This window comes from Crinia signifera, chromosome 7 (assembly GCF_055691185.1).
Source record: "Crinia signifera chromosome 7, ASM5569118v1, whole genome shotgun sequence".
Lineage (NCBI taxonomy): Eukaryota > Metazoa > Chordata > Amphibia > Anura > Myobatrachidae > Crinia > Crinia signifera.
In genome coordinates, this window is record NC_139223.1 from 186,428,705 (window position 1) to 186,444,710 (window position 16,006).

General features: G+C 43.1%; 1 protein-coding gene across 1 annotated transcript; it reads left to right on the forward strand.

Annotated features, from left to right (window-relative positions):
* Positions 1-4,961: 4,961 nt before the first annotated feature.
* NEUROD1 (neuronal differentiation 1) lies at positions 4,962-8,920 on the forward strand. The gene is made up of 2 exons (XM_083154692.1): positions 4,962-5,127; positions 6,266-8,920. Exon 2 carries the CDS (start codon positions 6,275-6,277, stop codon positions 7,364-7,366), a length of 1,092 nt encoding a protein of 363 aa, XP_083010818.1. The 5' UTR covers positions 4,962-5,127; positions 6,266-6,274; the 3' UTR covers positions 7,367-8,920.
* Positions 8,921-16,006: the final 7,086 nt, after the last annotated feature.

Here is a 16,006-nt window from a genome sequence, read left to right on the forward strand (position 1 = left end):
CTCGTTATTAATAATGCTACAATCATTGTGTTACCCTATCGATTAACGTCAGGGTGCAGATTTTTACTGTCGAAATCTATCGATGCGTTGTGTGACCCTATTTACCAATCTGGCTCCTGGATTTAAAAGGCTAATTGGCGCACAAGCCAATCATTTACCAAGGAATAAACCCCCCGCATAATAGATTTAAGCGATTTGGGGATGAAGTCCTTATTTTCTATCTCTCACAGGAGCAATCTCAGTCAATTCAATTAATTAAGATAATGCCGCCTACACTACAGATTTCAATGGAAGACCCAGTATATATTAGAATTATCTGTGTTTGCTATGTTTAACAGTTTATATAAGATGGTGTGAAATAGGGAATGGAACAACATTCTATCACCTAAAGTTTAATTAATGTGTTGACCTTCCATCAAACTGGGGCTGTAATTAGCCGAACGTGGGAACACAACCAGAGTGTCGTTCTAGGCTGGGATTTAATTATTCAACGAAAAGGAAATAGTTTAACGCAACACAGATTCAAATTCACACCCTCCTGGGCAAATAACACCGGCAACCTAAATAATACCGAGGGGTGCTAGTGGTGTAGGAGCATGAAAGGGTTAATGTATGGTCATTAGTTGTACAATAATGTTATTATGTCTGGCCATACAGTACTATTTCGCTGAATGGGGCATTGTAGTGCATTTGCATGCTAAGTGCTTTTGGGGGTGATTAAAAAGCTATGATTATTGAAGGGCTAACGTGCGTGAGAGTTAATTGGGTCTTCCTCTATTGTCATGTGGTGTAGACATGGGTACGGATTAAATTGGGATAGAGGGCTGTCCCTCGGTGTTAGTCTTGTGGTGTTAGTCCACAAGACCTTATCTGTGGATGAATACATGATTGTGGCTTTTCACAGTCAGTTAGACTCAGGGGGATAAATAAATGGCAGGTTGCCTCCAGTAGTCCGTTGGGATTTAGAAGGGGGGGGGGGGGGGTGATTGGGTTATAAAGGATTGAGATCTGCTGGGTCGGTTGGGTTTAGGAGCGCAGGCTGCCTGCCCCCTGGGGTGCTCAGCCAGGCAGAAGAGAGGCTTTTGTCCCAAGCGTGTGCGGCTCGCGTGCCTCTCCATGGACAGCAGTCGGGCTGGGGAAGGGGGGGGGGGGGGTTTGCAGTGGACTGGGGCAATGAGTGGGCACGGGGGCTGGCAATGGGCTAAGGGGGCTAAAAGTAGGAAAGTGGGATGGAGGGGCTGGATAACGTGCGATCAATTGCCAATCCAGAAAATAATGGGACATTGTCTATATATAGATTTGTTTTGGTGAGGGGCAGCAGTGTTTATGCCATGCTTGGGCAACCTTTGGCTGATCAGCTGTTGTATGATGACCACAGGGCAAGGCATGCCCTTCCAGACTGAGGCCAGCAGGATTTGCTGAGAGTTGTAGTTCAATGATCCTTGGGGACCAACAAGTTGCCGACCTCTGATTTACTAAACAGAAAAACTGTGATCCTTCAGCTGTTGTGGGATTACATATTATCTATCTGTCTTCCTATCTATCTATCTATCTATCTATCTATCTATCTATCTATCCATCATCTATCTATCTATCTATCTATCTATCTATCTATCTATCTATCATCTATCTATCTATATATCTATCTATCGATCAATCTACAGTATACAGCAAATTCCATTTATAGCTTTGTGGTTTTATTGAACAATTTAGATAAAATAATTATCTATCTATCTATCAATCTACAACCACCTGTGATCCTAATGAGCAAATCCCGTTAATAGCTACTTTGTTGTTTTATTGAACCATTTAAATAGTTTAAAGCCCATTTGATTTGTGGACAGTCACCAGCCCGCTGCAGTTACATTGCAGTAAGCTGGAGAAGCTCACCCACTACTGTAGCCGGGACACCAGGCCAGCAGCAGCCTTTGACCTAGACTTGTGTTGGGTGACTCAGTCCCATTATCTCCAGTCCTTAACACACACACATCTCTCTCACACACACACACACATCTCACACACACACACACACACACACACACACACACACATCTCACACACTACCTGCTCTGCCCATCTGTCACGCTCAGCTCTCTGGACAGATAATTGTTCCTGTATGTATTACTATTGCTGCCTACACAGGTATTAGAAGGCTGTGACATTATGCACCTTATTAGAAGTAATGAGAGGAGATTATTGCGCTGGGTTTGCAGGGCACGTAGACCTGGTCAGTCCTGTGCATAGTGTAATCTTCTTACACCACACATATTAATACGGTACATTTCCCCCAATGAAGGTATGGCCAGTACAGAGGAGGAGAGTGCATTCTGCAGTTTAATACCTTGGGATGGGCGCACTGTGCTGCATAATCCCCATAAAAGGTTCGACTCTAAGTGCATCTTAAAATGGAAATAAACCAGTGTGTATTAAATCAATAAAAAGTAATTTGGGAGTCTGTAAAGACCCTTTTCTTCCCGACAGGATTTCACATCGTATGAAAAGGCAATAAGCTGTTTTCCTAGATGTGATAACTGATTTTGTTTTATGACTAGGTGCTTGAGTACCCCAGAGAGTTACCGGATCAATGACACAGTGTGCGCACGTGGGGAGAGTGTCAGCTCCTACGGCAAGGACCTGTTAAGTTAGAAAAATAGGAATTTGCGTCGGATGCAAAGACTAAATTGAGTAGTAGTAATTATAATAATAATAATACTATTAATAATAATAATTTATTATTATTATCATTATTATTATTAATAATAATAATTTATTTAGAAAACTATTATTACACCCATGTTCTCAGCCTATAGAAGGATTGTTATATATGAAATAAATCACTGTTCTGCAATAAAGAACCAAGTCCCGATGTGGGACAGTCATCTGTGGAGGTGACTGATATATAACACAACGTTACTATAACCTGTCTACCGTATGTGTTGGTGCCACCAGCCCACAGCCAGGGACGGCACATGTACACCGCACAGTTATATGATTCATTCTCCTGCTTGGAGGAACCTACACCATAGGTGAAGTATTATTCTCTGGTGTATTGTGATTAATTACCTGCCTGCATAAAATAATATAATTAGTTTCTCTGGAAGCAATAACATGTCACCAGCACATCATCTGCACTATAGCTCAGAGCATAGATGGTGAGAAATCACATTATCGCTCAAGAGCAGCAATGTTGTCTCCTGTAGCTGTGACCATCAGATCCACCACCGGCTCCACAATCTCCACCACCGGCCCCACTATCTCCACCAGCTCCACCACCGGCCCCACTATCTCCACCAGCTCCACCACCGGCCCCAATATCTTCACCAGCTCCACTATCTCTTCCACCGGCCCCACTATCTCCACCAGCTCCACCACCGGCCCCACTATCTCCACCAGCTCCACCACCGTCCCCACTATCTTCACCAGCTCCACAATCTCTACCACCGGCCCCACTAGCTCCACCAGCTCCACCACCGGCCCCACTATCTCCACCAGCTCTACCACCGGCTCCACTATCTCCACCACCGGCCCCACTATCTCCAACTGCTCCACCACCGGCCCCAATATCTTCACCGGCCCCACTATCTCCACCAGCTCCACCACCGGCCCCACTATCTCCACCACCTCCACCACCGGCCCCAATATCTCCACCAGCTCCACCACCGTCCCCACTATCTTCACCAGCTCCACCACCGGCCCCACTAGCTCCACCACCTGCCCCACTATCTCCACCAGCTCCACCACCGGCCCCACTATCTCCACCAGCTCCACCACCGTCCCCACTATCTTCACCAGCTCCACCACCGGCCCCACTAGCTCCACCACCTGCCCCACTATCTCCACCAGCTCCACCACCGGCCCCACTATCTCCACCAGCTCCACCACCGGCCCCACTAGCTCCACCATCGGTTCCACTATCTCCACCAGCTCCACCACCGGCCCCAATATCTCCACCAGCTCCACCACCGGCCCCACTATCTCCACCAGCTCCGCCACCGGCTCCACTATCTCCACCAGCTCCACCACCGGCCCCACTATCTCCACCAGCTCCATCACCGGCCCCACTATCTCCACCAGCTCCACCACCGCCCCACTATCTCCACCAGCTCCAACACTGGCCCAACTATCTGCATGGCAGGGACACAGTGGAACAGTAGATGAAAAAACTATACAGTTATAAAAAGTAAAGTGAAAAAGTCAAATGAAGGGACAAGTACATAAGAGTACATAAGATCAATGAACAGAGGGGAATGGAGAGAAAGAGAGAGAGAGAGAGAGAGAGAGAGAGAGAGAGAGAGAGAGAGAGACAGACAGACAGACAGACAGACAGACGCAGAGAGATAAGAGAAAGAATGGGATATACAGAAGGAGAAAGAGGGAGAGGAAAAGTTAGAAAGAGACACCGAATAGCGAGATAGAGCGAGAGAGAGAGAGAGAGAGCTACAGAGAGAGAGAGAGCTACAGAGAGAGAGAGAGAGAGAGAGAGAGAGAGAGAGAGAGAGAGAGAGAGAGAGATAATGAGTGACAGAGAAAGAAAGAAAGAAAGAAAGAAAGAAAGAAAGAAAGAAAGAAAGAAAGAAAGACAGTAATGAGAGAAGAGAAAGAGGTATATATAGTGTGGAGGGTGGTACTGCCGGTAGTGTGCAGGTGAGGGGGCACCAGGAGACACCTAGACCCTGCAGAGGAGTGAGGCAGGCAGTGTCCGGGGAAGAAGGGGTTACCCCTGGGCTGCGGGTATACACAGACTGTGCAACCGGCGACAGATGGCCACAAAGAGCTGGGAGCCCGGCAGCAGCGCTGAATACAAATGGTAGGGAGAGTGAGGGGGGCTCGGTCACGTGACCTCGGGGGACACCATATGGCGCGTGCCGGGGGAAAGTCAGAGGTGGCCTTTACATCAGGCGCATGCGCTCCAGGCCCTAAGCTATCAGGCTTCTCCCCCCTCCTCTCCTCTCCATCTCCTCCTCCCTCTCACTTGTCTCTTAGCGTCACTGCTCCCGCTATATAACCCCGGAGTCTCATCACAGCCCCCACATATAATCCCAAATATATCCACTCCAGAACCTGCACTCTGCCTGGAATCACTGCAGGGGTTATGAGACTGTCAGCTCTGAGGATACAAATATTAAGGTAAGCCTGCCCTACCTCATACCTACCTATCTATCTATCTATCTATCTCTCTAGCTAGCGATAACTGTAATATATATATATATATATATATATATATATATATATATATATAAAATATATATATAAAAAACTTTTATCAACAGTAACTCAATATTCTGCTATAACTATTGTTAGCGAATGATGCCTTTAAATTATTAATTGAACTGTTAGTTTAATATACTTGTAAAAAAACTTGACTACGTTTATTTTATACTTACATGCATACATATATACTTAGCAACTTGCATACATACATCCATACATACTTACATACATACATACATACATACATACATACATACATGCATACATACATGCATTGCACCCAGCACAGGTGGCACAGTTACTGTTAATGCTTAGAATACTTTAGGATGTATATCCCCGTGTACCAGTGTGGTGGTACAGCAGCACTGGTGTGTAACGGGGCACACTGTACACTGCACCCTCCATAGAGGATGGCTGGGCTGTATTTAGCTAGGGAAGGGGAGGTAATACACAGAACATATGCTACCTGTTACTGACAGGGAAATATACATCACCAGTAGCTTTGCAATAAAAAAAAAATAGTTTTTGGTTAATATACTAACCATATGTTTTATTTAATTTCCCATATGAAATGTTTTCGTTTTTAAATCACATCAAGTCTATGTCTGCGGGGGATTTATTTAATTTTATAGATACAATAGGTGCAGAAAACCAAATAGCCAGTGCGGTAACTGCAAATGACAGATGTGTATAATAATGGCGGACGTGCACCTGATGCCCTCTATTCACTGCGCCTGCGTCACGTTTAATAGCGTTCAATCCTCTTGAGTTATTGGTTGCGTTTCTTTCTTGCATTGACCCGAACAGTTCATTTATTCCATATTATTATCTATAGTTGAATAGCAACAAGAAAAAAAAAGTTTTTAGGTCCAACTCCACACTGTGGTTAGTTGTACACATCTCTGTAATTCACAGTTCCCTCATCTACTTAGGGTAAACCTCCAAGTTACATAAGAGTACTCGCAGGTAGAACTTGGTAGAACGCATAACCATGTACATGACTCCTCCACCCCTTATGGTTTATTTAACTGCACCGTTTTCCTCCGAATAACAGATTCTGAAGATGACCAAGTCCTATCGAGATAATGGGTTGATCATGTCCGACACCCAGGTCTCGAGAGGTTGGATCGATGAGCATTTGGTGGCCCATGATGACCAGGACATGGAGAAGAAGAAGGAAGAGCTTGAAGCGGCCATGCAAGATGTGGACGAGGACTCCCTGAAGCATCAAAACGGAGAGGAGAATGAGGATGAAGATGGTGACGATGATGATGACGACGACGATGACGATGATGAGGACGACGACGAAGACGATGAAGAAGACGATGACCAGAAACCCAAGAGACGCGGACCCAAGAAGAAGAAGATGACCAAAGCCAGGATGGAGCGTTTTAAAATGAGGCGCATGAAGGCGAACGCCAGGGAGAGGAACCGCATGCATGGGCTGAACGCGGCCCTGGACAACCTGCGCAAGGTGGTCCCCTGTTACTCCAAGACTCAAAAGTTGTCCAAGATTGAGACCCTCCGCCTGGCTAAAAATTATATCTGGGCGCTTTCTGAGATTCTGAGGTCGGGGAAAAGCCCAGATCTGGTGTCATTTGTGCAGACACTTTGCAAAGGGCTCTCTCAACCCACCACCAACCTAGTAGCTGGGTGCCTTCAGCTCAACCCCAGAACTTTTCTTCCAGAACAGAGCCAAGACATGCCAGCCCATATGCAAGCAGCCAGTGCTTCCTTCCCCTTGCATCCTTACCCTTACCAGTCGCCCGGTCTTCCCAGCCCTCCTTATGGTACCATGGACAGCTCCCAAATCTTTCACGTCAAGCCACATTCATATGGGGCTGCCCTGGAGCCCTTCTTTGAAGGCACTGTCACTGACTGCACCAGCCCTTCGTTCGATGGGCCCCTCAGCCCACCCCTGAGTGTCAATGGTAACTTTTCCTTCAAACACGAGCCTTCACAAGAGTTTGATAAGAATTATGCCTTCACCATGCACTACCCTGCCAGTATAGCAGTGGCTCAAAGCCATGGGCCCCTCTTCACCAGCTCTGGCCCTAGGTGTGAGATCCCTGTAGACAACATTATGGCCTATGAGGGCCACACGCACCACGAAAGAGTCATGAGTGCCCAATTGAACGCCATCTTTCACGACTAACTTTTGAGAGATCAAATGAATGAGACTCCTGTAATTACCCGTGCTTTACGGTACTGTCGCGTTTACAAACAGCAGCCCAATGGGAACCAGTTGCTGGAAAGTGCAAAACATTTCACCCTCCACCTGATTTATATTCTTTTTATCTCTACTGTCTGTGAAAACGTGGGATTTACTATTCCTCTTTACCTGCTGAATTCATGAATTAATGTATATATATACCCTGAGCTCACCCAAGAGTTAATTTGCAGATCGCATACTATATCCATATCGTGTTATTTTTTTTTTTATCTGGTTCAGATAAAAAAAAATAAAAAAATCTATATGTATAAATAAAATCGCAAAGCAATAATAATTAGGATCTATGCAATTTTGAAACGAATAGTGGGCCAATTAAATAAATATATAGAAATATATTTTTAAACCGACATTTTACTACTACTACTACTACTAGTTGCTGTACCCGTTGCTGAATTATTTTGTTGTGATTTTTTTGTACAGAATTTTTAATTACTTTTTTATAATGTGATTTTCCTATTTGAAACCATGCAACTCCACTGAATTTTTTTTTTTACAATACGAGGAAGTAGAATTATATCTAATTTATAGAAAAAAAATAAATGAAAAAAAAATAATAAAAATAAATAAATAATTTAAACCAGGAGATGAGCGCTTAGAACGTTGTTTTGCCTTAGAAGTTGTACCTTGCAAAATCAGCGAAATGGGCACCTTATACAGCTCCATTATCTAGGCGTGCCCAAGTCTTACAGAACCACACTGGGAATTACAATCAAGTTATTACAAATAGTTGTGTTGGAAATATTTTTTTTTTCGCCATTTAGTAAATACCCAAGAAGCCTTGAATAATGTATCGTTCATCAGAGCCCTCTTATTACTCTGTAATATACAGATTACCTGTTTGTTAATGCAGAAATAAGACTTTAAAATAAATAAGACTGCAAACAGCAAAAGAGAAGATCAAAGTTTTATTTTAGAGAACTTTACAAAATCTTCATATCACTTTATTTCCAGATAAAAAGCTGCTTGACTCTCATCAATCCATGTGCTGCTGCTTCTTGTAGTCCTCCAATTATCCTGGTAATTAATATTCATTAGAAAACAGTGTTTTTCTACAATTATTTCTTAAAGCATGATTTTTGTAGTTCCCTAGGGAGACAAAATGGCATTTTTGTGGATGGGCTATATTCAGTTGTACCCGTATTGCAGTAGTTTAATGCACACACCATTTATGTATGAATCGTTAATTAGATTATTCGGTATCGGTTCTAATACAACAAATCAGAATCATTGCTGTCTGACGTCGTTCACTGCTGGTTCATTGGGAATTAATTTGTACTGTTATATATGTTCGTCATGCTATATACAACAATGTACTGCACAAACCCATCAAATAATATTCCTAGAAAATATTATTGATCATTTGATTCCATTGTTGCTTTCTTCAGTAAACTATGCCTCATTTCTACAGGAATACTGTTCTATTGTCATAACTCATAAAGCGATTGTCATATACAAAATAAAAGGATTAAAATGTCATACAGTAGTATTCCCCCAATTTATTCCATCGATGGCTACACACATAGATAGATAGATAGATAGATAGATAGATAGATAGATAGATAGATAGATAGATAGATATATGCGGATTGTATGTATACATTACATAAATATTAGATTTTTACATTTATGTACAGGAATATACATATATAATATAACGTATATAATATAAACAATATATAGATAGATAGATAGATAGATAGATAGATAGATAGATAGATAGATAGATAGATAGATAGATAGATAGATAGATAGATAGATAGATAGATAGATATAGATAGATAGATAGATAGATATAGATAGATACAGATATATACATATGAGTCCGATTTTATAGATCTTGTCATAAATCAGGCGTATCATAAATGCTACACAATAGTTGTACAATAATATAAAGTAATTATTGTTATAACGTCACATTTAGATCAGTTGTAGCCATTTAGGATAATATTTATATGTTTGTTGTTACAATGTAATCGCAGGCTACAAACTTTTTATTTCAGTTGGACACTTCTACATCCATCACCACAGCTAATACACTCCAGGCCAGCGGAATTGATTAAATACAACTCTACAAACTCATATCAAAACCGTTGATTAATATTCTGAGGATGTGAATATAAACAGCCCAGTTTAAATGTCCCATAGAGGAGCAGATGTACTAAGATGTACTCTGGAGAAAGATAAAGTACCAACCAACCAGCTCATGTCATTTTCAAGCTGTCTTTAAAATGGCAGTTAGGAGCTGACCGTCAGGGTACTTTATCTCTCTCTACACTTGATCACTCTCCCAGATCTCCTCTAGAGGCTTGCCTTCATTGCACAACCTTGCCCAATGGGCAGATTCCGCACACAGTAGGCGAGCTAGGAGCTTGCACCCAATATATATGTAATATTAAGGAGGAAGGTGCAGAAAGGTACCAGCATTGGAACAAGGATATAACCGACTAATGAATGGTACTCAGCAGCAGCAGCAGCAGCTGTCATTAGATCTCAGCACAGACCCTGAATCTGTGCCAAAAGTTCTATCTAATGAATTGCTGGGGCGTGATGGCCCCAGAAGATCCCTACGTTCTGCCATCTATTTTCCTCCTGTTTGGTACCCTCTGGAGACTTACTGTATAATACACATAAAGTCCCTGGATTCGTTAACCCTATCCCTACTACAGCACAACACAGAGCTGTGCTTTAACTCTCCTGAAGAGCTCCAGCAATTGGCTGGTGCAGTTTAATTCTTACAATGAATAATGGTGGTATAGGGGAGAGGAAGGGGAAGCGAGCTTGCCACCCACGGTTATGCAGAGTGGGGTAGGCACAGATGTGTCTTCTGCAAGGGAGGTTTTCATTTATGAAACTGATATTGCTTATGCATGGGCGCACAGACTGCATCTATCCAAGTACATGGCACCCAGGAGTAGGACGTGATGTACAGAGCTCTGTATATGTCTAGTGTCTGATTGTGTGTCTCCGAAACACTGCCATCTGTTGGCAGCGACTGAAACTACTTCTCTTTCTCTCTCACACATGCACATTTATTTTTTATTTTTTAATAATTACAGTTTCTTATATAGCGCAGCAGATTCCGTTGTGCTTTACAACTGATGACAACACTGAAAGAACAAACTGGGTAACAACAGACAGAGGTAGGAGGGCCCTGCTGCAAGCTTACAATCTATAGGGATATAGGAGGGAAACTCAAGGACAGGCACCAGTAATAGCATAGCAGTCCCACCAATTTACAAGTCCAGAAGGGAAGCTATATAATACATGAGTGCCTCTGAGGGTTATGTGGGCAATGGGGGGGGGGGGGGGGGGGGGGGGGGTACCTAAATTTGAGAGGCTTGCAGACTAACTGCAGACTAACTTTTGAAGCATTTGCTTCCAGCGGGCTTACTAGTACATGTATTATATTATACAGTCTATTCTTTGGAGAGGGTTTGGGTAATACAGTCAACGTTAATGAAATGGCTGTAGGATCTTTTAATTTAATTAGAAATAGCCAATCACGATATGGACAAAGTAATAATTCAGTAACTTGTCAGAACACATAAAATACTTGGCTGTAAAAAGTGACTTGCAGAGGAGGCTGAATTAGGGAACGACTTGGTTGTTAGGGTTATGTCTTACTATTATAGTTCCAAGTAATTAAACATCATTGTATTTGTGTAAATATATCATTTTGTACTGATTGTTCTGTTCATGACTGTCCTTGTTGTAACTAGGCACACAGGTTTGTATTGGACAAAGCAGTATCAGCCAAGCAATACGGAATCTCTATTTGTAGACTCGCCCCAATTGAGAATTCCAACATTCAAAAGGTCGACATGAATAAGGTCAACATGAGTTTTTTGGTGTCGGCACACTATTGTATTTCCCATTCGCGTCCGCTGGGATGGTGACCTATGAACAAGTCCTTTAAACAAAAAAAAAAACTGTGAAAAACTGTTTTGTATATCGACCGTTTGCATGTAGATTGTTTGCGTGGGTCAACCTTTTGACCATGTCAACCCAATGACTGTCTTCCTAGACACTGTTGACCTAATGACAGCATACTCTGGATTAATCCCTGTGGAAGCCCCTAGGCAGTGGAAATCTCAAGGCCCCCTTCTCAAATAATCTCCAAATAAATGTCGATATCTCGGGCCCCTCGCAACTCATCTCCTAATACATTTTTCATTTTACCAACTAAGGGGTACATTTACTAAGAGGTGAGTTCTATTGAAGATGGGATGTTGCCCATAGCAACCAACCAGATTCTGTTTATTATCTTCTAGAAGGTGCGAAATAAATAAGAAGTAGAATCTGGCTGGTTGCTATGGGCAACATCACATGTTCAATAGAACTCACCTTACATTTACCCCTAACAGTCTACAATCTGGAAACGAAACACGTGTTGACTAGGGTTTATGCACTTTAAGTTGTTAATGGGTTAATAATGTATTTAATGTAAACCTCTGTTATGCTCTTATTAATTTTTATCTATCTTTGGAAACAATTGAATATGCCTGTCCTTCAAGATCAAATCAATATCATTTTGATCCATTGTCATTGGCCCCTAAAATATGCGGGGCACATAGGCTGGTGCCTACTATGCCTATTTTCAGTGTCAGATTAGCAATAGGGCTGATGGAGCTGCAGCTCCAGGCCTCCACCTAAAAATAGGCCCAACAGCATGACAGGATGATTATTACCAGCTGGCCACATGGTTGGTTATAATCATAAGTATTACAATTGAATTTCTATTGCCCACACAATTATGCAAATTTTGGTACTTTTATATGTTTATGGGATATTGGGGCAGATGTATTAAGCCTTAACAAGAGATAAATGCAAGTGTTATAAAGAGAGATAAACCTCCAGCCAATCACCTGCTAACTGCCATGTTACAGGCTGTGTTTGAAAAAAGTCAGTAAGGAGCTGATTGGCTGGGCGTTTATCTCTCCTTATCGCACTTGCATTTATCTCTTGTTAAGGCTTAATACATCTGCCCCATTGGGGCTTATAATGTATGGGTCTACCTACCTACACTTGGCATTGGCCTCACCTCCTCCACTTCCCAGTATGGGTCCTTGAACATTTTCAGCTCCAGGCCCATGAGACCCTTAATCCGGCCCTGCCTATTTGGTAATCTGGCACCGGCCAACCTAAATCCATAATTTCGTTTTTAAGAAATCTTTTTCCTGTGCTCAGGATGATTTTAATGCTTTTAGTACCTATGCCTAGTACATAAAGCTATTTCTGAATGCACTATAATGAATTCAATAGATATATGACAGAAATGTTGATCAGGCACACAAACTCGGTTCAGATCAGTGAGCCGCGGGGGAGGGATCGCACAGCAGCACCGCATGCTGCATGTACACTTGTGCGTTTGCATTCGACGTGATATCGGGTTGGATTTCCCTTGAAGCTCACCTTTCCATAAATCGCATTGAAAATGTTTTTTTTTTGGAGTACAATTGTGCATACAATCATACAATTTATGGAATGCCCCTTGCGATAAAAAATCAGCCGAGATCCAGTGGCGTAGCTATAGCTCCGCAGCCCCCACGGTGGCGGGGAGGCGCAGAGAACATGTGGGCGCCGGGTTCTGCAGGGCTATAGTTACCCGCTGCTGTCTTGCGTACCTTCATGGTCCCATCGCCGTCTCTCCGTCTCCCGGCACCGGCTCCTGCTGCTATAATGAAAACGGACTCTTAAAAAATGGCTGCCCCCATACTGCAGACAGTTTTCTGTCTGCAGTATGGGGGCAGCCATTTTCTAAGAGTCCGTTTTCATTATAGCAGCAGGAGCCGGCGATGGGACCGTGACTGCAGATTCGTCCGGGCAGGTAAGAGCATCGGGGGGGGGGGGGGGGGGGGGGGGTGCGCCGAGGGGAGGGCAGGGGGGGGGCGATATTTTAGCGGCGGGGGGGGGCACATAATAAGTAGTTACGCCACTGCCGAGATCTCATGATCAAATGCGATCACATCGAAGGCTGTAAAAAAAAAAAGATTATTGAACAGATCTGTGCACAGTGGGTGGAAGAGGAGTGGCCAGAAAGTGAGCAGAAATCTTCAGGAATCGAACATCGCGTTTAGAAAAATCGAATGCGCACAAAACAGCGTTCGACCGCACGTACAATTTGCTAAATATTATGTGCAGAACATAAGATCATGAGACGCGAGATGTGACCAGCGTGCCCGTGCATCGCGTCGCATGGTACACAAAATGTGCATACAATCATTCCATTTATCAAACAGATGTGGTCGAATTGGAATGATTGCATGCAATATCTCACAAGTGTATGGGCAGCATTACTTTAATCCAGGAAGTGGGTCACTAGGGAACAAGGCTGGCACAGCGCCAACGTCTTTACCGTCACTTTGCAGTGCCATCTTCCCAAAGATATCACTAGGAGGATTCAGTATTGAATCCCGGCGGTCGGGATCCCGGCGTTCAGAATCCCGACGCCGGAATCCCGACAGCCAAAATGTCAAGTTTTTGGTGTCTATGTCGACATGGACACCAAATATGTGTACTGTGTCCCCTGGCATGGCTCGCTGCATTCGCCACGCTTTGGGACTATTATATTCCCACTCTATGCCCACTTGGATAGTAAAGTAAGAAAAAAACACCTTTTTTGGGGGAAAAACATGAAAAATTTATGTCAACCTTTTTAATGTAGACCATGTCTATGTCGACCATAAGTGTGTGTCAACATTTTGTCAAAGTCGACCTTGTATATGTTGACCATTTCAAGGTGTCGACCTAGTCACTGTCAACTTAGACATTGTCTACCCAGTGACCGAATACTGTCGGGGGGGGGGGGGGGGGGAGGCAGTGGATACAGGCCCCTTCAGCAACCCTGGGCCTCTGCGGTTAGTACCTGCTGCCCCTTCTTGGCCCCAGTGGTTGCACGTTAAGTGGCTGTAGGGTGTAGACTATGAGGTCGTTGACAGTGACTGCTTCGACAGACAATACGGTCAACCACTATTGGTCAACAGGCAATAGGTCTACACAGGAAAAAGGTCGACCTAGTCTAGTCGACATTGAAAAATGTGGACACAAGCAAAATGTCAACATGTGAATGGTCGACACAGGAAAAGGTTGACACAAAATAAAAACATTTGGTGTGTATATGTTGACATCTGTCAACAAGAACACCATATTAGTGTACTGCGCACACTCGCATGGCTTGCTGCACTCTTCATGCTTCGGGCACGGTGTCTCGCTGTAACTCTCTCTCTCTGCGCCTGTTACATCTACCCCACCTGCAGTGCAGCATGGTTTTGTCCATCTGCAAAAATTGCAGCCTTGCTAACACGTCTGATTCATGCCCTTTGTGCTGAACCCAATAAGATTGGGGACAGTCAGGTTGCGCTAAAACTAGTGTAAACAAAAATAGGCAATGTTTCCACCGGTATAGAAACAGTTATATTATGAAGTAAAATGAATGTACTGCACAAGAGACATCACCCATATACAAGGATCTTTATTGTAGAAAAATATTTGATCTGTGTGTGAGAACCTGGACAAACTCTACGCGTTTCTTCACATTACCTGGCGATTTCATCAGAAGCACTAGTTCCTGATACTGTGATGGTGAATCATCTCATCTGCTAGGTGGAAGCATAGATATTCTGGCAAGTGTTATCCATTTCCTCACTATAAATCACCTAAAGTCTCTCAAGGATTATATTGCCGTTCTAGTTGCCCCCCCCCCCTCCTCTTGGCAAGTGACTTAAATGATGACAATAGCACTGGTATATGATATTATCAATAGAGCTGCCACCACACCATGCAGTGTAAGGGACAGAGCAGGGCTGCTGCACATGCCCAGTGTACCAGCTTCTTCTGCCACATTTACTGTATGTGTGGATCTGAGCCCCTACAATTGCAATGGACCAGAGAGCAGCTGGCAGGTGGAAGAGACAGGAGCCTTATCATAAAGTGTGAGATTGTGAGCTTAGAAAGTGCAGTACTGGTTCTATTATGTTTGTGTATTTAATTATTATATGTTTAAACATTTCCTGACCACTTTAATTGTTTGAAACAGCCTATACTATAGACCATCTGTACTGTTACATATTAATTCTGTATTCCATACAGTATCCAGTATATAAAAATACCAATTTTCAGGGTTGTTACTGGTCCCCCAGACTCCTGTAATTACTCCAATGTGCTTTAGAGTGGGAGATTGCATTTGGAAACACCTCTCTAAAAATCCTGCGTTTCCCACTGATAAAGACAGATTATTTTAGTTAGCAATTAACTTACCATAAGAAGTATGTTTTTGTGGTATGAAAGCACCCAGAAGAAACATACAACTCAGCTCTGTAAGGAAGCACTAACCATTGTTATATTGTACTATTACAGTGTCAATATGCTGCCATGGATACGAGAGTAAGCTAACTGACATGCTGAGCTTTGCCGTTTGAGCTTCTCTTTTTATAAGTTCCACTTAATGTTATCATAATAAGATTGCTGTTGATATTCATAGCTCTTAAAAAAAATGCAATTCAATACTGGATGTGTCTGCAGTTGTTGCACTGTACATGCTTCCAGGGTTGTAGAGAACATTGC

Excerpts from the sequence above, each read along its gene's own strand:
- NEUROD1 (XM_083154692.1), top strand. The coding sequence starts at position 6,275 with ATGACCAAGTCCTATCGAGATAATGGGTTGATCATGTCCGACACCCAG.